The sequence below is a fragment of the Thermobia domestica genome, chromosome 5 (assembly GCF_964235325.1).
Source record: "Thermobia domestica chromosome 5, izTheDome1.hap1.1, whole genome shotgun sequence".
Taxonomy (NCBI): Eukaryota; Metazoa; Arthropoda; class Insecta; order Zygentoma; family Lepismatidae; genus Thermobia; species Thermobia domestica.
This window is the reverse complement of record NC_137458.1, coordinates 277,663,384-277,687,762: the sequence shown is the minus strand read 5'-3', so window position 1 is coordinate 277,687,762 and position 24,379 is coordinate 277,663,384. Positions and strand designations below refer to the sequence as shown.

The following is a 24,379-nucleotide window of genomic DNA, read 5'->3' as shown; positions in this document are numbered from 1 at the left end:
TTTATAAAATTTTAGGTGTTACAGAAGACAAATTAATGAGAAAAGTACTTCCTCTTACTTTACTGAACTTTGCAAAAATTTGTATTTTAAAATACTTTTGTTATTTACACCATGTTTACTCCACGTTCTCACCTTTCCGACACACAGTTTTTTTTTATTCGTGTTGTCAGAACGTGAAGTGTTGTAACCGACAAATTGTAAAATCGTAGGTAACCAATTATTACGATAAAACTGCCATTATGCAATTTCATTGTTTAGTAACAAAGATATTTATTATTGGGTCCAAATCTTTTCTGGTAGTATGAGTGTGTTACTGTCAAGAAAAATCAATTCATAATAAATACAACTTGCTACTTAACAGTGTACAATTTTCATATACAGTACGTATAATAAATAAATAAACTATTTCAGTAGAATAAAAACTATCAGCTGCATCAAACTGACAATGAGCAACATGTTTTTAACCTTTAAACGCCTTTAACGCAACTACTGAAGGCTTTAAGGCTTTAATATGTCAGGCTTACTGGAGCCTGACAAATTAAAAAATAATACAAAATTTACCATTTTTCTTTTGCTTGTTTTTCGTAAGTGAAAGGAGATAATGAAATGCAACTTACCACAATCATACATAATGTTATTCTACAACAGAAAATATGAACCTGAAGAATTTTCAGTGTTGCCATCCACAGAAATTACAGTGTTGCCAGAATAACATTTCCCTTAAAATCTGAGTTAAGGCAGCGGCCAGAGGAACGAACTTAACTGCATTTCATTACGTATCATGTTGTCTTGGAATTCTGTGAACTGATTTTTAAATAATAGTTGTATTTAGTTTGTAATAAACAAAATAGTTTTCACATATATTTATTAAAATTAAATAATAATGCTATTTGAAAAGTAGTTCACAAGATTCCACGACAACATGATACGTAATCAAATGTAGTTGAGTTCGTTCGCTGCCTTTATTTAGATTTTGGGGGAAATGTTATTCTGACAACACTGTATTTTTTTCTTTTTTTTAATGGATGACAACACCGAAACTTCTTCAAGTTCATATTTTCTGTTGTAGAATAACATTATCTATGATTGTGGTAAGTTGCATTTCATTATCTCCTTTCACTTATAAAAAATAGGCAAGAGAAAAATAGTAAATTCTGTATTATTTTTAGTATGTCAGGCTCTTAAACCTCAAGAGCTCAGCCCCTAATTAAGCTAGGAAGATAAATTTGGTGGGTCATTGTATTTCTGAAGGATGAAGCTTTCCGCCGATATGCATTTTATGTATGTGAGGGTAGTACCACGGCGGAGGGTAAATTTCGTGTTTATTTTTTTGCATCAGTTTTTTTTTCGGGGGGCCATTCTCCCAAGTATTCATAAAAATTGATATGTGAAGCAATAAAGTAGTCCATTACCTGGTAATACCCTGTATGTGTACTTGTTGTTTATAGGAGGGAGGGGGAGGGGCAAAGTTGCCCAATTTCTTTTTGAATCTGTATTTTTATTTATTTTATTTATTTATTTTACGTAAATTACATTTTTGTTTCTTCTTCTACGAACAGGGGACTGTGGGAATTGCACAGTTACCTCGTTGAAAACTATATTACATAAGCTTTCTAAACGATGTATCAATCATGACTCTGTGATAATCAGGTGGATCATCAGCGCCACCAAGGTGAGAGTCAACGATTTCCTTCAAATCCCTAGCGGGTGTAGAAAAGTTAAACGTCATAAAATTAGAAATAATGTAAGCAAAAGGCTAATAGTCATCGTAAGAAACAAACCTCATCACTAGAAAGTACTTTTGAAGAACATCCGTCTTCATCGTCAGCCTAGACACACTTCGAAAAGGATTTAAACGATAGGAAAGAAATTATGGATAGATAAAAATGCTTAAAAAGAATTTAAAAATGTGCGAAGTAAATATCTTCTTGTCACTAGAAATAGACATATGTTAATAGTAATTCACTTGTCTAGGCTGACGATGAAGACGATGTTCTTCGAAAGTACTTCCTAGTGATGTGGTTTGTTTCTTGCGGTGACTATTAGCCTTTTACTTACATTATTTCTAATTATCATCACCGCTCGCAATATAGTGATAATAGTCATAAAATTAGTTTTTCTGGATCTTCTCGAAATCTCCGCATGAAAATTTGCCCTCAAGTATGCCATTGTGTTCATCTCGATGTCATATATCGACCGATACAAGTCTGACCTTTGCACAATACCACAGTTTAAACAACTTTAGAGTTAATCATAATTTTAAACTAAATCTTCTTAACCACACTGAATACTGTAATCTTGTTAGTGTCATAATAAAATCTTGATGAAACTTTGCTTCAGTATCAGATTCAATTTTAATTTCAATTTTCCACTTATTAAAGACTGAGTCGAGGCTTGTGCCTTTCCTTCCACTCGGTCTACTAGATAGTTATATGGCTGGTTCCAGTGAATAACCGGCTAAGTCGACTTTCTTTGAAAATTGAGATTTTACAGGTGTAATCTTCTTTTGGTGAGTTCTACATTGTGTAGAAGCGGCTAAGGCGAATTCATAAAATTGAGGAAGTTACAGCATTTTGTAATGTCAAAATTACCATGGTAACTGTTGTAAAATTTAACTTTAAACTGCCCTCCTGTAAAATTTACTTTTCTCGACTTAGCCGGTTATTCACTGGAACCAGCCATATTGTCAAAAACAACAAATAACAATACAATAGAAAAGAAAAATACCAAGCATGCCAAGAACATTAAAAATAGAACACATTAAAAAAAAAAAAGTTGAGAATGCTCCAAAAGCATTGTCAGAACGAACTTAGAAAGAATTAATTTTTCTTATTAACTTCTACACGCTTTACACCAATTGTTCTATGTACTTTATTATTATATACTCATTAAATAATATATCTATCCATTTATAAATTTCCTTAAGTACTAAATTTTTTCCCCATGTTTTGTTTAAGAGTTCTGTTAAAAACGTTCTACGATATATTGTTTTACAAAGACACATGCTCCAAATTGAAAAATTCGCAAAATATCATCTCTCTATGACTTACGGTTCCCCAGATATGGCTCGGCTCATTAATTCTCCCGAATAAAATCTGAACTTTTTGGGCCAATATCTCGGGAACAGTAAGAGTGACGCGAAAAATTCCATCACTTCTTTCAGTTTTTGATGCTCTATCGAATAGAGGACTCAAAATTGAAAAATTCGCAAATAACAGACACACACACACATATACAGACAGAAAATTCAGTAACGAACTTTTTTTTAAGTTCGTTGAAAATAATAATAATAAGAGTAATGGCCATGTGTTAGATAGAATACACACCGAAATAAGTATTGATTTAGTTAATTAGTTGTGGTGGTAAGAATGAAACAAGAAGTAATTTTTGAGTTGATTTTTAAACATGGCTATCGAGGATGACTTTCGAATATCTTCTGGAAGGTCATTCCATAATTTCACGGCTGTGACAATTAATGGATTTGACACACACAATATTAGTTTTATGCCTCAGCAGAGAAAGTAGTGACGTTTTATTACTCCTGATGTTGTGTTTCATTACTCCATCTACGTCCTGGTAGATTCGTTTTAATAGAAGGCATGATTATCATACAGCACCACTTTTTAGGTTTACTGGAAAAAAAATTCGATTTTCTCTAAAACTATGTATGAAGACTTACAGGGTGTCCGAGAAGTCCTTCCCTGATTACAGAAATTGATAACTCAGGCTAGAAATACGATAGAAATATGAAACTAGTGTTGAATTGTTTACAAACTATAAAAGTTTTGGTCACATCAGTACACTTCCACATGAGCACCCTTGGTAGCACGTAGCACATCTAGGCGATATTCAATTTCCATCCACACATTAGCCAACATCACTGGAGGGATCGATGCAACGACTGTGGTTATTCGTTGCTGCAGGGTTTCAAGATCTGGTACACGTGTTCGGTAGACCTCATCCTTGACATAACCCCATAAAAAGAAGTCTAATGGGGTTCTGTCAGGAGAGCGTGGAGGCCAAGCTGTTGGTCCATCACGACCAATCCATCGCCCAGGAAATGTCCTATCGAGATAGGCACGCACGTCCAAACCCCAATGAGGTGGTGCACCGTCTTGCTGAAAAACGACATCGGGGCGATACTGAAGCAGCTGAGGAACAGCATACAGCTGCAACATATCCAGGTACACTGCAGATGTGATGGTATCCTCAGCGAAGAAGAATGGCCCGATAATTCAATCGTGCAATAACGCGCACCGAACATTCACCTTTGGACTGCCTCTGGTGAACTCCCTGACCTCCCTGGGGGGTTCTGAACCCCAAATGCGTACATTACGGCGATTCACTACTCCACTGACAAAGAATGTCGCTTCGTCGGAAAAGGCAACTCGTCTGAGATAACCATTATCGTCCTCAATACGTGATAGCATTTCGACCGCAAAGTCATATCGACGTGTACCGTCGTCGGGCAACAAGGCCTGAACGAGTTGCACTTTGTAAGCGCGAAACAATAAACGTTTGTGTAAAATGTCATGGATAGAGCTTTTTGGCATCTGTAATTCACGTGAGGCCCTGCGCACCGATTTCTTAGGACTTCTCAGGAAAGACTGCCGCACAGCCTCCACCGTGTCTGCTGAGGTTCTTGGTCGACCAGACCTCGGAAGGTCAGCAACCGACCCTGTGTTCTTGAACTTCTCATACCAGGCTTTAATGCTCTTGACATCAGGTGGAGTCCTCCCAAATGTTGTCTGGAACTGTCTCTGCACCGTGGTTGGTGATCTTGTCTCATGGTACCACAGGACACACTGTGCCTTCTCCTGGTTGGTTGGCATGGCTTCTTGGGCTTCTTACTTACGTACTACAAATCTAAAACAAACAGAATTGAGACTTGGTAAAACAGAACAAACCTAACACAGACAAAAACTTTTATAGTTTGTAAACAATTCAACACCAGTTTCATATTTCTATCTTATTTCTAGCCTGAGTTATCAATTTCTGTAATCAGGGAAGGACTTCTCGGACACCCTGTATATTCAGCCATAACACCCTATTCAGCTGAATGTGACCAGGGTGTCTACTAAAATTCCAAAATGAAATTTCGTGAGTTTTTCGTGACCTTTTCTTTTCCAAACCACAAAATTTAGTAACCTTTTCTAGAGAGTTATGGGTGCGAATTGGGCCAAATTTTTATGCATGCGATAGAAGCTTGCATCGTTTGTGATTTGGTACCGTTTAAAGCAGACCATAGACATTTTTGGTGGTAAATTTTGACATTTTATAGAACAAAATTTTGCAATCTATACTTATATTTGTACAGGAAAAAATAATCGTAACCAAAAGCTAAATTTCGTGACTTTTTTCTTGACTTTCATGACCGATAGACACCCTGGTGATCTATCGATTGGCATATCTCTCATCCTTTGACACTTTTTTTTTTTTTCATTAGACGCTAATAATATTGTAGAAATTGAATTGCCTTTGACTATTCCATATACGGATTTTCGGTTATAATAATAAGGAAAAAAAATCAGAAGTATTCCTCTCAATATGTGAAGATGATTATGTAAAATGTGTACCACAATATACATGACATACACATTTTTCGTAAATTATCGAATGTTAGGAAAGAACTTTTAAATGAGGCCATAGTTGACTTCTTTTTCCAATTGCTGTAAGGAGTCCTGTACAAATTAACTTGTTTATAAGTTGATTAAATACACAGTATGTCGGAAAAGTAACGGAACTTTTTTTTCTTTATAGATAACCACTAGCTCCATCTATTGAAGCAACAGATCATCAGAAAGCTGGATATCTGGCCAACAAAACGAGACCACAACCATGAGAACCGATTACCGGAATGTATCTGGTGTCACCTCGTCACAAAAACACTATAGACCAAAGAGCTAATATTAAATTTTGTTTCAAACTAGGTAAATCACTTACACAAACATTGAAAATGAAACAAGTGTATAGTGATGCGTGCTTCTCTTGTACACGTGTGTTCGAGTGGTAAATGCGATTCTGAGACGGTCGTGAGTCCTTGAAAGACGACCCAAAGCCAAGCAGACAGAAAAATAAAAATTGCGATGAGTTGGTGAAACAAGTGCGTGAAATGATCACCCACGATGTGAATTCGACTATGAGATGGATGGCGGAAAAATTAAATACGACGAAAGACGATGTAAGGCCACAGTATCGAGCGCCAGGCAGTTGGTCTTTATTGCACGACATGCATCATGTCACCGAACCGTCGCAGTTCATGACTTTTTGGCTTTAAAAATAATCTGTGTGCTTCCACATCCTCCGAATTCGCCTGTTTTATTGCCGTGTGATTATTTCCTATTACTAAAATTAAAATTCGTCATCAAAGGAACATTTTATGACAATATTACACATATCCAATCTGCCGTGACGAAGGTTATTAAGATGATTCCGAAAAACTACATTAAAAACTCTATGCTAGCACTGGTGAACGTGCCCAGCGGTGTACTGATGCAGAAGGGATTTATTTTGAATAAGAAAGAAATACAGGTGGTAAAATACCTAATTCTTATTTTTAATTTAAAAAGTTCCGTTATTTTTCCGACATACTGTGTAAGTAAAATAATAATAATATTGATGATGTTCTATTTTGTACTCACCTACATCAAACTCATGAAGCACAATAAATTCTGAACAGCCAGACTGATCATAGTCCAAAGGAATTATACCTAGGAAAAGAAAAAAGATAGTAGCACACTATGAAGCAGAATTTAGTTCAACGATTGATTTTCCGTGAACAATTTATATCTACACCCCTGATCAAAAAGTGCCAGACACTGTTTTATTACTTGAGATTCAGCATGGTAGGGCTACTGGATTGGAAGATTTACCAGGGAAGGCTTTCTTAGCTCTATCCATCACCACTCTGGAACTTACTACAAGATTAGCTAAAACTTTTCTGACCAGAGTATATACACTTATTATATTAAAACTAAAATACAGTATTACGATTTCGACAACTTAACGTTATCATCATTAGACACTAACTGAACCAGTGCTCCAGTTACTGGGGAAATGCTATAATTTATGTGGCTCGATCTAGATTACCGCTTACATGTGTGACGTATGACGAATGAAAGACCCATTGAATATTTGTAACTGAATTAGCACAAAAGCCAAAATAATTTCCATTTCTCATTTATCATTCACTCTTCATGGATTGTAAAATTTATTAATTTTTTTAAAAAATCAGATACATCACTTGTACCATAATCATGTTTTGCATCTGGTATCGGTCATTTTCTGTTTGTTCTTGTTTGAATATATCTAGAAAACATGGATGTGATAGACCACAGACTAAAGAAAATATTTTTCTACTGCGTTTTCCGCAGCAGAAAGAATTAATCTACAATTTAAATTTTAGCAGTAATTTTAAGTAGAGAGAAATTACTGACTGAAAATGAATTGATTAAAACTTAAAAGAATCATGAAATAGTTAATTCCCAAAGCTGCTTTTAAGTAACATTGATAGAAGTGTGATATCTTTATATAAATGGAAGTCTGCATAAATAACGTCTCTATCCTCAAAATATATTTACATTTTAATAAGGAAACTAAAATCCTGGATATTTGATGAAAAAGTAGGGATATCCCTTGCGAATACATGAAAGAAACAAGAATTCTATTTTACACAAATCTGCTTATGCTACTACTATGTCACTCACCTACTACTTCATCCCCTTTCCTCAAAGTAGTAACATCAGATCCCACCGCTCGTACTATGCCAGCGACATCTTGGCCTGCAGCAAACCTAGATTTTCCCGCTTTTCTGAATAACTCCTTTAGGGCTCGTTCGTCGTGGGTACTCAGAGCACAGGCTTTTACTTGAATTAGAATGCTGTTACGATCCACAGCAGGTATTGGATCCTGAAAAACAAGAAAGAAAATATAAATTATTTAAGTGAACACTCATTTATAGGTGTGGATGTAAATAACATAACGAATCAAGAAACCTATTTATTCCAATTCAAAACACTCCAGGTGGTATTCAGAGAGAATTCGTTAATCGAGGTTTAGTCGCTGACTAGTTAGTAGCATACTAAAGCTACACTAAAGAAAATGCACTTTTTGGTATTCAGTCTACTTTGAGAACAATTTAAAAAGATGATTTGGGAATGATTAACTTATATAACCCCAATGCATCGGGAGAGAAAAATAAATGTGGCAACTACAGAAAAGTAGATCATTGCATGCGTATTCTGTAAAAATGGAAATAAATGAAATACGAAATATGAAATGTTGTGTCGCACGCTAAACCGTGGGTAAAAGATTAGCCTCTGCTCTAGATTAATTAGCTACCTGTGAATAACTTCATCAAATATTACGTCCTAATCAGAGACTCTGAATAGAATTTTGATAACCATCCGTTAGTCAACCCCGTAGTATGGCTTTAATCAGACATCAAAACGACTCTGCATAAGGCCCTCCGTGTCTAAAAGAACCCAAGTTCTGGACAAGAACAAAAAGTGAAGTTATCAACACAGTCACATTCTTCGGTCAAGATAAGTTATAATATCGATTCTGGTAAATTCTTGAAATAAATTTCCTCATACTGGAAGTATCTGAAGAACTCGGCCAACTAGTTATGTTATCAATACAGCCAAATTCTTCAGTCAAGGTATGATCTGTTGTAACCAGTTGGCCAAGTTCTTCAAATACTTTCAGAATGAGAAAATTTATTTCAAGAACTTGGCAGAATCGATATCATAACTTACTTTGTCTGAAGAATTTGGCTGTATTGATAACTTTTTGTACTCGTTTGGAACTTTTTCTTTGTACACGGAGTGCTTTAGATAGGATATTGTAATTTTTTGTAGATTTAATTTGACTGATTTCAGCTTCCATATACCCTACTTTAGCATACTTTGTGGTAAATAGTTTACGAAAATATGAGAAAGAGAGAGAGAGAGAGAAAGAGAAAGAGAGAGAGAGAGAGAGAAAGAGAGAGAGAGAGAAAGCGTTCACCACTAAACTTCCTATGATTTGATACTTCAGATTATTTCTTGCATATTTTGTTTTTCAAATTTTGGCGGCATTTCTACAAAATGGCAGCAGGAAGATCGATATACATTTTGCATGTACACACATGTCCAAAATTATTGTCGCATATCTATAACTGTCTTCTTGTAATATAATAATTTGATGATTTAGTAGGGTACTTTTAATACTGATACTGTGTATAACCGGGAAATGTATGTTTGTGGAAAATTCATAGGAAAAGAATTATAAATGCGAAAATTATAATGAATAAAATAAAATATTAAATGGACAAGAAAATTTTATTTTCGTTTTATTGTTCTTATTTATTGCTCTTTTAACATGAAATTTGCCACATACATGTCTTTGCCAATTATACTCATACTAACATTATAAGAAATACCGGGCGAATTCGTAATCAAATTATATTCTTAGGACAACATATTTATAGACATGAGAGAATAATTTTGGACATGAGTGTACATTGTGGTTGTCTTTAAGTATAGGAAAGTGTGCGCGAAATAAGTGCCACAGGTGCTATCCAAACAAATATAAGAATTAGAATGGCGACGTCGCTGAACATCCTGCAGCGTTACGCAGCGGAGGGGAATAATTTTCTTCACTGGATAGTGACTGGTGATCAGTGCCGGACTGGCCACGTTGGCTACTTGCGATCGCCAAGGGCCCGAAGCCTGAGGAGCCCCGCAGGAATCACGACGCGCAGGACCCGTAGGCCTTGGTCGAATTTTCGCGATCACAAATGCTTTCTTCACTCTTCCTACCAAAAACATTGCGGAAGCCCAAGTTCGTCTTTCCAAAAGAAATCTTCTTGGGGACCCTCTTGCTCATATCAGTACGACGGAGCCTTTAAGAACTCGCGCCAAGGGCCCTCAACTTGGCCAGTCTTGCACTGCTGGTGATAAAACAATATTGTATCTATTCACTCCATCAAGAAAGCAGGCATCTATGAAACGAAAGCATGTATCTTCTACATGCAAGAAGGAATTCAAAGTGGTTACTTTGTCCAGGAAAGTTCTGTGCACTACATTCTGGGATGTATTAGGTGTACTATTAATTGATTTTTCAGAACAGTGAGAAACCGTGAATGCTGAAAGGTATTGCAAGACACTTCTGAGTTGCGGGATGCCATCAGACGAAAACGTCCTAATCTGCTCTGCTGTGGTATGATTTTTCTGGATAATACGAGACTCCGTTCAGCACGAAAACTGTTGATTGTATGTGGGAGGACCAGAAACTAACGTTACAAGGCCGATATTTTTGGAGTTTCGTCTGTTATAGAGAAATGAGTAGTGTGTGGTATTTTCCATACATGAAGTTGGCAACTGTGCAAAGTTGCCGTCACCCGCCACTTACGGCACTAATTGTAGGTAAACATAAATGGCGACTCATTTGGGAAACTGGTCTCACGAAGAAGTTCGCTCAGTTATTCGATTTCTATGTGCGAAACGTGCAACTGCAGCTGAAATTCACTGGCAGCTGATAAGAGGTTAACGGAAAGACTGTAATATTACGTCAGCATGTCGCAGAATGGTGTCAAAATTTTGCGGCTGGTAGAGAAAACACCACTAACGAGAAGCGCAGTGGCCGTCCCAGCACGGAACCAACATCATTGGCCACCCTCCCTACAGCCCGGACCTCGCTCTACGAAACTTTCACCTGTTCCCGCACGTGATGGAGCACCTCGGAGGACATCGTTTCACTTTAGACTAGGAGGTAAAACACTTCGTGAGAACGTGGCTGAACACGCAAGGACAGAATTTTTACCACGAGAGAATCTTCCAATTCATCCCACGATGCGACAAGTGATTCAACCGATATCAAGACTATGTCGAAAAATAACCTAATGTATGTACTATCTGTTAGCTGTATTGGTTGTATGAAATAATATTTACACGTTTCACTGAAAACTTTGTAATCCTATTTTCTATCACTCCTTGCATTCAGTGTTTACGTTGAGAACGACTAGAGCACCCCTAGCTCTACAGATCTGACCTAGTCCCCAGTGACTTTCACTTTTTTTCTCTGCTCTAAAGCAGAACATGGCTGGCCACCATTATCTGACTGACATGATGATGTCAAAACAGCTTCCTCACGATGGCTACGAGAACTGGACGCGGATTTCTGTGCAACCAGTATGGAACACCTCATCTACGGTTGTGACAACTGCATACAGTGTTGCCACAGTCCTAGCTCTGGTGTGGGCTGAAAAATAGTACCAAATTGAAACAAAAAGGGCTGAATTCATTATTTTATACCAGTGTAATACATGGTTCTATAACACGAAACTAAAAGAGGCCAAGTTCTAGAACACCCCGCCCCTCTCTTCCAAGAGTCCAAATCAAGAAACTGCTCTTTTTAAAACATCCAAATAGGAGGACCCTGAACAACCGTGGAAGTAGATGAAACTTTTCTCGCACGTAGGAGGTATAACAGAGACCACAAAATTAAATTTAAAAAAGTTATCATCGGTAAGTTATATAATGTAAGGAAACCAAATGCGCCTCTATTTCAAAGTGACCAATAAACCAAAACGGTATTACGGCCATATATGACAAAATATATACACGACGAGGAACAAATCAATCATCTCCGAGTTCATGTGTGAACAGTACGTTATAATAAAAAATAAAAATACAAATTATTGCACCTTATTCTCGCTTATTTCACGACCGACGGAGGATAATAAACTGTAAGAAGAATATAAGGTAAGTAAACTGACAGTCGTAAAAAATGTAAAACCGGCCGAGGGTCCTCGAACCTTCTCTAAAAGATATCACAACACATTATAAATAAATAGTGCTGAATTGGATAGAATTGTACCAACTTTTTCACAAAAGGGGCTGAAAATGCTAGCGTGACACCAACGGGCCGATGAATGACAAAAAGGGCTGAATTTGGTACAATTGTACCAAATGTGGCAACACTGAGTGCATGAACAAAAAAGGCGATTATATTGAGGACTAATGTTGAATGCCCTCTATCAACAGGTGTGTTAACCTTCCAGTTATGTGTCACACATAAGCCATGATAGGCTTTGTAAACAAAAAATCGATAATCTCTCGTTAATAAATAATAAAAAGACTGCCTTATTCAACAATAAACTGCATGTTCACGATATTAGGCATATATTCAAGTAAAATAAAAAAGGACAAGAAATAATTTGTATCAATTGAATGGATAAATATGATTGATTAAAGATCATGTATCATTTATAAAGAGTAAATCTGTACCAAACTGTTCCACAGTATCTGAAACAAGAACAAGCTACTAGAAATTTTTCTTATGAAAATTAACTTTTACATATAAAACAACAACACTGGAAATCATATGCACTACGGCCTTTCCAGGCACGTACATTGCAGAAAATAAATTAGATTATCCAAAGCTTGTTCAATATTTACGAACAAAGGGAAGTGGAGTAGAAAAAAATGGTGTACACAGGAACGAAACTCGTCTGGCTTGCTGCCCATTTCTTTTCTCTCCAGCATCCCATTTCTACGCTTTTCTTTTCTATCACAAAGTATCCGCAGATGCAGATCTTCTGCAATACAACTGCAGTAGATGCTTCATGCGTCAGGAGTAGTAAAACGTGTATGCAGAAAATGAAAATGAAATTGAGTTCAACTGGTTGAAAGAAAAGCAAGGGACTTCTTAAAAAGAATATATCTACGTGAATTCATTTCTCTCTCTCTCTTTCTCTCTCTTTTTTTAATTATCTCATTTTGAAAATAACGACTGAATGAAGGATACGTCCTAATTCCGAAATCTGGATTTCAGACTAGCACTGTAAGTCTTAAGTCAAGGGAGGCAATTTGTGTTTTCGTGTCCATGTAAATTATGCATGTACTCTGTACATTGGCGTCAGCAGCACATAAACATTGGGGGGTGGACCGACTACCTGGGGGACTGGGATGTATGGAATATCCCAAGGAAAGTGGAGGGTCCGGGTGTCCTTCAACGGATTTGTTTAAAGTAGTATTCGTACTTTTTTTACTACAGTATTTTAAAGCATTTTTTTTAACTTAAAAAGCTAACAAAAACTTTTAACCTTTGATACTCTAGTTTTTAATTTTTTTTATTAATTAATTTTTTTTAAATAGTACTATAAAAACACACTTTACAATTTTTTGTTTATTCAAACAGTGAAATTCAACCTTGTTTTACAATTTTAGTTAAACTTAAATGATACCAAGTGTATGTCAAAAATCAAATAATGATAAAAGTTAGTGTGAAGTGAATACTCAGAAAAAAAGTTTTGAAAACAGGTTTTAGACCTACAAATCTACAACTAATGTAAATGAGGCTCTTTTGTCTGTCTTTTTTCACAATTGATAAACTTTGAGCTAGGCCTACTTTTTTCATATCCACTTTATCTAACACTGATTTGTTAACGCAGCAAACTGCAACATAGTTGAAATAGTATACTTTTGGGTAGTAGTTGAAATAAAATACTTGAAATATTGGAGGGAAGCGAAAACAGTTTTACAAATATTGGAGGGACACGTCCTTGGTGTTCCCGGTGGAATTGACGCCCATGATTCCGTTTCTCTAAGCTTTATACTGTGCCCTTTAAAGCTTACTGTCAGTTGCAGGACTACCGTATTTACTTGAATGTAGCCGTACTAAAAAAAAAAAAAAAAAAAAAAAAAAAAAAAAAAAATCTTAATCACAGAGCTGTTAGAATCGATGGTGACTTAAATTTGCGCGTATCGTGTCAGTTACAAACGGAGTTAGTGCAACCTTGTAAGAAATGAATATTCGGTTGGTGCGAACGAAATGTCCACTTGACAGCTGGTGGAGAAACTCATCTCATCAACACAACATAGGGATGTACTAAGGTCACGCCTTTAACGTCAGAAACTCTGTATACATCCAACAAACAGGCTCCCATACAGTCAGGAGGCAGTGCGTTGTTGAACAGGGCGGTATGAAAATGCACCATGGAAAACACACAATTGCGAGTTATTTTTATTTACGAATTCAAACTGGGACATTTTGCACACTAAGACACTCGCTGTTAGTTTGTCAATTTTCTTCCAGTGACATATCATTGCAAAATGATCCTCCTAGGCGAATAATATCATATTTCGATGAGGTCTTTAGAAACACTTTAAAGGCAGAACAGTTACCATCTGGAGGTATGCAGTTCTTTGAGTGTAAGGATAATCAGGAATTTTTCCTGCATCAGATGAAAAGCGAATCTGTTATTACAATCGTCGTAAGTGGTCAAAAAAAAAAAAAAAAAAGTTAAATCATGCTCAACGTCCAAGACTCTTTCTTATACCACCTCTCTACACACAGGTGTTGTTGCTGGTATAGTTTATGATGAGAGTGATGCATCATGCCTTTCTTAGGCGAAGTGAAATCATCAATGCAGATCGTTACAGCGTTGAACTCCACGAAAAGGACCGCAAATTTGTTTGCAGGCACCTACGTAAAGTTGAGCTGTAGTAGTACGAGTTGTAATATGAAACCCTTCCTCATCTACCGCATTTCCAAGAGATTTCTTCCATTCACTACCATTTCTTCTGGCATCCTAATCACTTCTTGGAATGGAAGACTTTCCATGATGATCGGGCTGTACAATATGCGTTTAAGGATTTTTTTCGCATTGTAAACTCCAGTATCGGTTGCAGACGGCCATTGTTATTGTCATTTAAGAAATGCTGCAGTTTGAATGCATTAGATGAAAATGAGAATGCCATCGTCTCGAAAGATTGAAGAGAAAAATGGTAGTGTGGAAACTGACGACCTGGATGACTAGAGATGTGGGTCGGGTAAATACCCAGTGGGTAGGTAAATAAAAAATGGGTATTTACCCCTTTTGAATTTACCTAACCAAAAAATGGGTATTTTACGAAAGTTCAATTATTATGAAGTTTTAAGAATTGTTAACCGTACCGGCGACGTTTTTCTGTATTTTGGGGTCTCTCGAGCGTGATGTCTCATTCATTCACTATAAATATGCAAAATAATAACCAATTGTCCCCGTTCAGGTGCGGTGTGGGTTTGCAGGGAATTTTAACCATGGCGCACCAGCGGTACAATTTTGGACGTTATAGGTTATTCTAGGTTAAAGCGATATCTAAAACCTATTTTTTAAAATAATTTTTCTCGAAGAACTTCATAGGTAAAGAGATCAAAATATTGAATCGAATGTCTTGAAAGGTGGAAAAGGGTGGGAATGAGTTGTTACTTTTTCAGACAAAGCCCTCGCGCATACCTATTCGTACATCAAAGTTTGATTAGCGTTGATCAAGCCAATCTTGAGAAATAATTCACACCACATTTCCGATTTTACGTCATCGCTCACGAACAAATCATATTGAGAATCAGAATCAGAGTTGAAACTTGAGGGATTAATATCTCCTCGGGGTACCTACATTACCACCCACTTGTCGTCTCAAGATTGATTTGGGGCTATTTTACTATAGGTCTACTTATTCGTCGATGCCCTTTCTTCACCAAGGTGTGAACGGCTTTTAAACTTGGATTAGTTTTACACCAAGACTTAAAAAATAACAAATCGTAGTATGACTTCAAGCCTTAGGTTGTCCAAACATAGAAATCGTACATGAACCCTCTTTGCTGAATCTTTGGGAGACAGCCCCAGTTTTAAATGTAAAGTCTGCAAAACGCCATCAATTTTCAAGAACCCCATGAAGATATTGTGTATTTTTATTTGAGAACAGATGTTTTGAGAGTCCTTCAATTCAACAGTTTTTCCTGAAATGAGCAATTTTGAAATTTTAAAAGTCTCAGAAATGTTTCACAGAAAACAACTCAGACACCCCACACATAAATAAAAGATAAACGAAAGCTGGATCATGTATCTAAAGCATTACATATCAGAGGCTATAACTACTTGAATAAAGACAACCAAAATTATAAAAATCTTTCCGAGTGTGCCCTATGTCTACTAGTTTCGAACTTAAAAGGACATTTTAGAGTAGTTTTATCATGAAAGGAGAAAATGAGTTCGATATATTTGATGTAGTCGCACTTATTATATGAAAATATGCTGAAGTAAAAAAACATTACATCAATTTCCATCAAATGTACAGGCTTTTTATGACTTCTTAGGTTCAACGTTACTGTTTAGGATTTTTGATAGAATCTTAATATTGACGTTTCTTAAAACAAATACCGACGTATAGAAGGGTAACGAAGTCTTACAGGAATGTTGAACGAAAGCCTTGCCAAAGTGAGCACATGAGTGGGTGTCCCCTGTCACTTCTTGGTCACCCTTTGTGGATTGAATTTTTTAAAGAAAATTCGTCCTTCGTATGCTCTCCCATCAAGGTATTGCCTGGTTACAAGTTACTTGGATGCTCAATACAGTGAAATGCAAGGGGAAGTTAAAATGAAGTTAGAGGAATTCTCCAAATCTACATTTACAGTGTGACGGTTGGAGTAGCTTGAGAAATGAATCTATCATTTATTTCGTCATTTCAAAGTCTGAACCTGTTTTTGTTGATTTCGCGTTGTCAAAAGATGCAAATTACTTGTCTGAAGAGATCATGAATGTTCTGTAAACAATATAACCCTGAAAAAATTTTAGTAATCATAGGAGAAAACGCGTATAACATGAGAGCAGCTTTCATATTAGTAAAACAGAAGTATTGTAATATAGTGTCTTTGGGTTGTCTTGCTCAACTCCATTTGCTTTGTTCTAACATCCTCGGATGTCCATCGGTAAAGACATTACTGAGAAGTGTAACTGATGTTGTTAATATAAACATAGACATCACTTGCAAGCACTATTTACACAAATATCAAAGGAAAAAAAAGAATTACAATTTCGTTAAAGTTGTTTGGAAAAACAAGATGAGGAAGCCATTTACACTGCCTCCAATAACACTAGGCTTCAGACGCTCGCTGTGAGTGAGGAATTGTCATTACCTTCAGAAATCAAGAAAAGACTTCTTGATGATGTAATCTGGGTTTGCATTGAAAAACTTGCAGCCATTTTCAAACCTATAGCGGATTTGATTAATTGCTTCGAATAAAATAAGCCTCATATAGACATTGTGCACAGGGCCATGCCTTGGCTGGGAACGAGCGGGGCGACGACCTCGGGCGCCGAAGTAAGGGGACGAAAAATTCGGGAGAGAAAAGGAAAAGAGATAGGAAAAATTGCTTGGAATACATGTATGGGGGTGCCGTCGTATACTCGCCCCGGGCGCTGATTTTCCACGGCACGGCACTGATTGTGCACTCAAAATTCCAGAGAATTCATCAAACTCTGACAGAACAGTTATCATTGTCAATCCTTTTAAAAACAGACGAGCAATCAATAATGGAAAAATTTAAAGAATGAAGTGAATTCGGCTTGGGTCCAACTCACCTGGCTGTAGATCACCTCAATCCCACTTTTCAGGGCTGCAAATTGACAGCTGAATAATTGTTTGATGAAGTAAACTTCATTTGTGAAGTTGGAAAACAAATGGCATTGAATTCTGTTTTACTGAGAGCACATTTGACTGACTACAGGGACAAGGAAGAAATATGGGCAAGGAAGCTTTGTGGGACGGAATGGAGCAAATGAGCTCACTACTTTGGTGGAGAGGGTTTCGAGGTATCACTGAATTAACTGATGTTGCCATTCGAATCCTTAGTGCTTCTGTTACATCTGCTGCCACAGAAAGAACATTCTCTACATTCACTTGGACCATAGTAAAACAATAAATTGTTTATCATCGGAGAGGGCAAGGAAACGAAAATATCTTTCATATAACTGGAAGCTTTTAAATAAGAAATTACCTGAAGTTTCACGGATGCAACACTCAGAACCAGGGTCTACAAGGAAGAAGTCACCAGCTGTTGGTATGGAACAGAACAAAATACCAGAGACATTGGAAAATGATACAGAAGAAATGAGTGACATAGAAGAAAATAAAGAAACGAGTGATAGTGATGTTGATATTGAAGAAATGTGTGATGATTCCGACTCTGATCTTACGGTTGATACTGAGTAGAACAGTAAAATCTGTGATTGTTTTATTTATAATGCTCCAAATATGGTAGGGGTTAATTGCTGTTCTATTTTGAATGATTTAAGGTATAAATATTATCTTCACTTAGTTACTATACAACTTAACGTATTTTTATCACATTAATATTTTAAATATGCTATTTTTACAAAGCATTATTATTAGTGTTAAACTTCATTTAGTGAATACTTCTAAACATCAGGAATTAGTTACTTAAGTGTTTTACGAAGTGTTATTTCTTATTTTTTGGATCATTGTCTTTTAACGGCATATTTACTAAATAATTATGATCGACCAATTTATTAAATTCGGTTACTTTGATTATTTTGCAACTTTTGTAATCATAGAATTACTTCTACGGAATGGCAAATTAGTAAATGTGTAATTTGTTTAGTTTCTAAATATTTCCCAGGTTTCTACTTACTAAAGTCGAGTTTCTTTACTTTGATATAACTATATCAACAACTTAGATGTTACAATATAGTTTCTTAATCAGATTTAATTTGTTCATTCAGTAAACCAGGAGTAAAATATAAGAAACTTATTGGCCCAGTTTTTTTGCATAATTGACAATTCAGTACATCTCATTGCCTAATAGATAAAATACCAAAAATAACATTATTTTGCGTGAAGAAAGTAACCAGCTGTATTTGGAATATCAGTTCAGTATTTTTTAATTATTAAAAAAGTTGTTTTTCATCAGTACTATTCACATTTCTTAATGTAATGTAAACTTTAGATCCTTAAAAAAGGAAAGTAATTATTAATCCATTTTCTGCAATTAATGAATTTGGTAAACCTAAAGAAAAAGTGGTTGTTCATTTTAGTTATAGAGATTCCACTGTTACTTAAATAGTTTAGTTAGTGTGATCACCGGTGATTTGAAAAACTGGAGAAGGTATTGGAAATAAAAGATGTGTCAGATCGAGGAAAATAGAGAAAGCAATTTCATCAAACGCGAACCTAAGGAAGAACTTAAATTTCGTGTCATTAATACCAGGAGCTGCTGGCAGACAGAATGCTTAATAATAGTGTATGGTTAGTTTGGTGACAACTGACTTCACTTTCTTTGGCCATCGTCATGTTCTGTCATAAATTTTATATTTTCATGTTGGTTTGGTCCACTAATCGAATTCTATACTGTGCAACTGATTGGACGCCTCAGGGTCACACTAAGGTAAGAATTTACGGGGTAGATGGACAATTATTTTCCGCCAAGGATAATAGAAGGAAATCTAGTATAAGTAGAAAGAAAAATAATGAGAAGTAGCTAGGAAATCCGTACTGTGTTACTTAATAAATATCAAATTCATCCTTTAATTGCTAGAAAAAATGATTAATTTAGTGGTTATTTAGTGCTCTTGTTGCAGGTGATACAAATGACTATTATATTTTTCATTGACAACGATAAAATTCATTTATTGGTAATTGAAACATAAAATACCCACTAAAATACCCATTTTGGGTAAATACCCGGGTATTTACCCGCTGAAATAAATACCCAGGTATTTTACATCCCTATGGATGACATTGAGGACATCCTATCATCTGACACATATGGTTCAGAACAAGACGAGTGCAACAGTCTTAGATTTGCCAGCAAATTTTATTTTATTTATTTGTTTCATCTGTGAAAAATTCAGATGCGTCTCAACATTCTACTCATCATCATAGGTATTCTGCCTTTATTGGCAGGTCACTTGCCGCAGCTGAGAAGCTTCCATGCTCCACGATCCTCCGCTAACCTTTTCGTCTTCGCGTATGATCTTTCTGTTTTAATATCATCCATTAATTGTAGTCTCTTTCGCCCCCTCCCTCTCTTTCCCGCCACCATACCCTCTAGGACGTCCCTCATGATACAATCTCTTCTTATTATTTCTACTAAACTTATTTAAATGGTTATTTTGGTATATCTTTTCCTAACAATTTAACATTGATTTTTAATTCTGTTCAGATAGTTTTCACTATAAGTACATTTCGAATACACCCAATTTTACTTAGTGTCCACTTTTCGTTCCATAGAGTTCCATAATTAAAACGAAATATTTGATAAGTCTTTCTTGTAACTCAACGGCTTCCAAAACACGATTTTCTCCTTTTTGTTGCTCCTATCCTTATTTTTAAATTCCAGTTCATATTTCAGATCAATAATGGCATTAGCAAGGTACCGACAATTGGTCAACAGTAATACAACAGATGAGTCATAAGTCCTGCAACACAAACAGTAGGCGTGTATATGCCATGATCAACCGTAAGTGGAAGGTCAAACTGTCCCAAGAGATAGTGCTAAGCAAACTATTTAAAACGGAGCCTGCTACTCCGTCAGTATACTCAGTCAGTTTTTAGTTGCAGGGAAGATGAGTGCTCAACAACATCTGATACGCGAACTGTTGTACGAAAGGGGAAGGCGGAGTGAACCACAGCACAGCAACCTGTTAGTTCCAGAAATGTCATTGTTAAAATGTCGAAGATCAACCAAGGTCTGGACGCCCCGAGGTAACAGATTCTGAGGCCATACTACATACCGTTGAATAAAATCTGTTCATTAACACACAACGATCGTCAAATCAAAACAGTATGCCCCAGTCCACTGTAGTGCGTCACTTTCACGAACTCGGGAAAACCATCAAGAGCTGACGCATTCTGCCATGTGAGTTGATCCCAGCTCAGGCTCAGAGGAGAGTGGCTATGTGCCAATAACTGCTGCAAAAGTTGTATGATGTGCGTTTCCTGAAATGGACTGTCACATGCGACGAAAACTGTTTTTTCGGAACTTCAAATGTGCAAAACCAGTGGCTGAGCAAGAACCAACTTCCAGAACGGGTCGGTAAAATAGGTCCGTTTCAAGTATAAGGTTATGCTTTGTGTATACTGGAACTACGAGACGGTAATTTACTTCGAGTTCGTTTCTAACGGTCGAGGTATCAATGCCGACTTTTATTTCCACCAGTTGGAGGGAATGTATGCTGTACTACGACAAAAATAACCTGTACTGGTGAACTGAAAGCAACAAGATAACGCAAAACCACATTAGGCTCGAAAACGCAACAAAAATGAAGGAACTTGGTAGCATCGCACTGATGTAACACCTGACATATAGTCCTGATCTTGCCCCTTCGGGTTAGTACCTGTTTCAGTCTACGGCACACTTTGTGACATCACGATGCTTTACCAACCAGCAAAAGGTGGAAATAGCAGTAACTGACTTCTTTGCCTTTAGGGATAAGATCTGATATTAACGAATCGAAGAACTGGCTAGAAGGTGGCTGCAGACAGTTCAACAAGAGCAGCTATACTTTGGTGTACTCTAATACACATATATGTGTTGTGTACCAGTACATTGGAAGACATATGACCCAACCTTGCAGAAAAGAAAACTTTTCTTTAATATAAGCTTATTGTTCAGATTTACAGCTTTAGTGACTCTATTAAAACCGAAACGTGTAAAAACCGAAACCTTACCAACCAAAACTCCTTTAAATATTTACCCTATCTGTCCGCATGTCAATTCGCCCGAAAAACAAAAATATTCATGTCCGTATGTACAGGAGACCTAAAATCTTAATAACTACATGGATGAAGAGGGTCAAAAGCTGGAAATCAAGTTCGTTGACGGAGGTGATCTATTCACTGGAAATGGTAGAAATTAACCATTTTCGGTTTAATATTGACCACGACAAAGCAAAGATAGCGGGAAGTAGTTCTCTGCAATCGATTAAGCGTCTCAAGAATACATTTCTTTTCCATCCATAGCTCTCTACTAAAAACAAAAGTTTGTTTTCAATATTGATCTACTCTACATAGAGTAAAAAGGATAAGAGATAGTGAGAATTGTTTTATCTAATCGATTTAGTGTTCCTTTCTGTTAACCCTCTATTCAAGCCGAAAGTGGAAGAAATTAAGCAGTTTCGGTTTTAACGTTGATCGCTAGATAGTAAAAACGAGAAAGAAAAGAAGTTATCTGCAATCAATTAAGCTTCCCAAAATTATATTGCATATCCAAATCTAATGTCTCCACTAAACCAGAAGTCCTAAAAATCTACTACTGCTTCCAGTTTATATATTTGAGAAAATATCGCACCATACAATCAAAATCATTGACGTGGTGCAGACGCGATACTGTCTTTTTTTTTTTTTTTTAATGTAGATTCAGCATCCCAAGAGTAGGTTCCATCTATCCTCTTATTCGTCAATTGAAACAGGAAGTTATAAATCTATCACTTCTAGTTATAATATTGCATCCCTATAGTTTGAAAGTCTCGTGTAATTTTATACTGTAAAACGAAATTCACTTACTTTTAATCGAAAATAATTTCCATTTAATAGAACTTCATTATTTTCCTTCTTGACTCGTAGAATGGGCATCATGATTCAATCTATGGACTCGCTGAATGCGGGATTTTTAAATTCAAAGTATACAGAAGGTTGTTCGCTATATATTCGGCTATTTTCGATTCGAAGCTGCCACCTGGTGTATCATGCTAGAATTATGCACTTGCTGGCGGGAACAGTGTTGCAAGGTTGCTTGACAGTGTTGTGTCTGACCTTGAAGCTGCGTATAAGTGTTGGTAGTGAGAATTATCAAATGGCGCCGAAAATCAACCGGTATCGGAAGGTTACGTAGCCGTTTTCCATTCTAAGGTACCCTGGCGGCGCGGTATCTCTTAAAGTGAGTACCCGTCAAAAAATGAAAAAATGATCGGATATAAAGCGAACAGCTTTCTGTATACTGTGAAAAGCCACGCCTGAATTATTTCCAGAAAACGAATAATCATTACGATTACGTTGAAGAAGATTTAAAGAAACATTGTGGAACCCTTAAGGAAGCGTCCAGATGGAGCGTGACTAACTTCTATCTAGATGGTAAATACTATTGGATATTCTCTCACTCAAACTGATAATGAAAGTGCCATGTTCATTTTAGTGAACAATGGAAAATTAGATGGCAGTTAAAGGATGTAGAATTAATGGAACTTTCCTTGACATTTTTACCCAGGCTTGGGATTGACTATGTCTTAACTGGTATTTTTGAAAAGCCGAGAATCAAGTTTTTGTTTGACCTATTATCTGTTCGTTTTTACTTCTAAATAACCATAAATAAATCCACATATAGCTAAAGCCTGTAGACAGTGGCGGCGATGGGACGTTAAAAGTGGGGGGCAAGACATGATATGAATATTTGTATATCGATGTTACGTTTTCCTGGTTGTTTCTAACACTGTTTCACGAAAGGTTGTATAACTAATAGGATACTACCTTTTTCAGTTAATAAAATATGAAATACGATATACGGTATTTTAAGTAAATTGACGTAGTACCGACAGTAGGTACTAGCCCTTTGTACTCTTAAACAACGAAAGTGTAAGAACGGACTTGATTCCTTGATCATGAATATCTTAAAATTCTGCCTGGAAAATTATGTGATCAGATTATTTAATAACAAAATTGAAAAAGAAATAAGTAGAAAGAATAATATTAATTATAGTAATGAATAAAGAGGCTTGTTTTTGCAAAAGTTATATTGAAACTGGGGATTAATAAGGAACTTATATTTTTGATTGCATACATGCTATTAAATATGTTATTACACTTAGAAAATGAAAAACAGTAAATACTGCAAGCATATGCTACGACATTTAAAGAAATACGCAACTGCAATATTAATTGCTTTGAATTTCAATTAAAATGCAATTCCTGCAGTTTTCTTAACTCCACGGGAAGACACATAACCAATACATATTCAAACGGCAAATATTATATGGTACGCAAAACAGTTAATCCCTAAAAGTATAATTTTACTATAAAATGATCAAATGAAACTAAGATACTATAATGAGAGGGAATAACAATATAGAAATTACTAATAACATTGTTTATGGCTTAAAATAATTGAAAAATATGTGTATAATTTGCACTTCCTTTCTGAGTGAACGAGTGAATTATTACTATCCAATCAGATTTCTGAATAACATGATACAAAATGGTTTTGTTTATTGGGTTTTAGAGGAAAGAGGAAATAGATAGTAATTATAAAGCAGATAGTTCTCAATTGTTTAAGTAAAATAACTCACAGTTTCCAGTTTCCAAAATCAGGCAGAAAGCTACCTGCTTTCACCAAAGTCTCCATTAATAAAAGTGAATTTGAAACATTTAAATTCCTCAACAAGTGTTAACGAATATATGCACTTTTTGCAGTGGTGCCTACCCCCCCTCATGTCCATGACGCACCCCCCTCAATTGTCTATCCGTAGGTGTTCTTCCATGAAAAAAATCTTTTCGATTAATTTTTACACCCTCTCAAACATATTTATGTAGATTTTTAACCCCCCCAAATATTTCAATGACGC

At 36.2% G+C, this 24,379-nt stretch overlaps 1 protein-coding gene across 2 annotated transcripts in view; it reads right to left on the bottom strand.

Annotated features, from left to right (window-relative positions):
- The window catches only part of LOC145686643 (ferry endosomal RAB5 effector complex subunit 4-like), a 110,755-nt gene that overhangs the window by 37,706 nt on the left and 48,670 nt on the right, over positions 1-24,379 (bottom strand). Inside the window, exons 1-3 of one of the 2 annotated variants that reach the window (XM_081760122.1) lie at positions 22,329-22,439; positions 7,707-7,908; positions 6,642-6,710 (exon numbers count right to left, since the gene is read on the bottom strand). In XM_081760122.1, the coding sequence (XP_081616248.1) occupies positions 6,642-6,710; positions 7,707-7,908; positions 22,329-22,400 (343 nt within the window). In that variant the 5' untranslated portion in view covers positions 22,401-22,439. Of the gene's footprint in view, positions 1-6,641; positions 6,711-7,706; positions 7,909-22,328; positions 22,440-24,379 lie in introns of those variants that run through there. The other variant, XM_081760121.1, reaches the window with a different exon arrangement.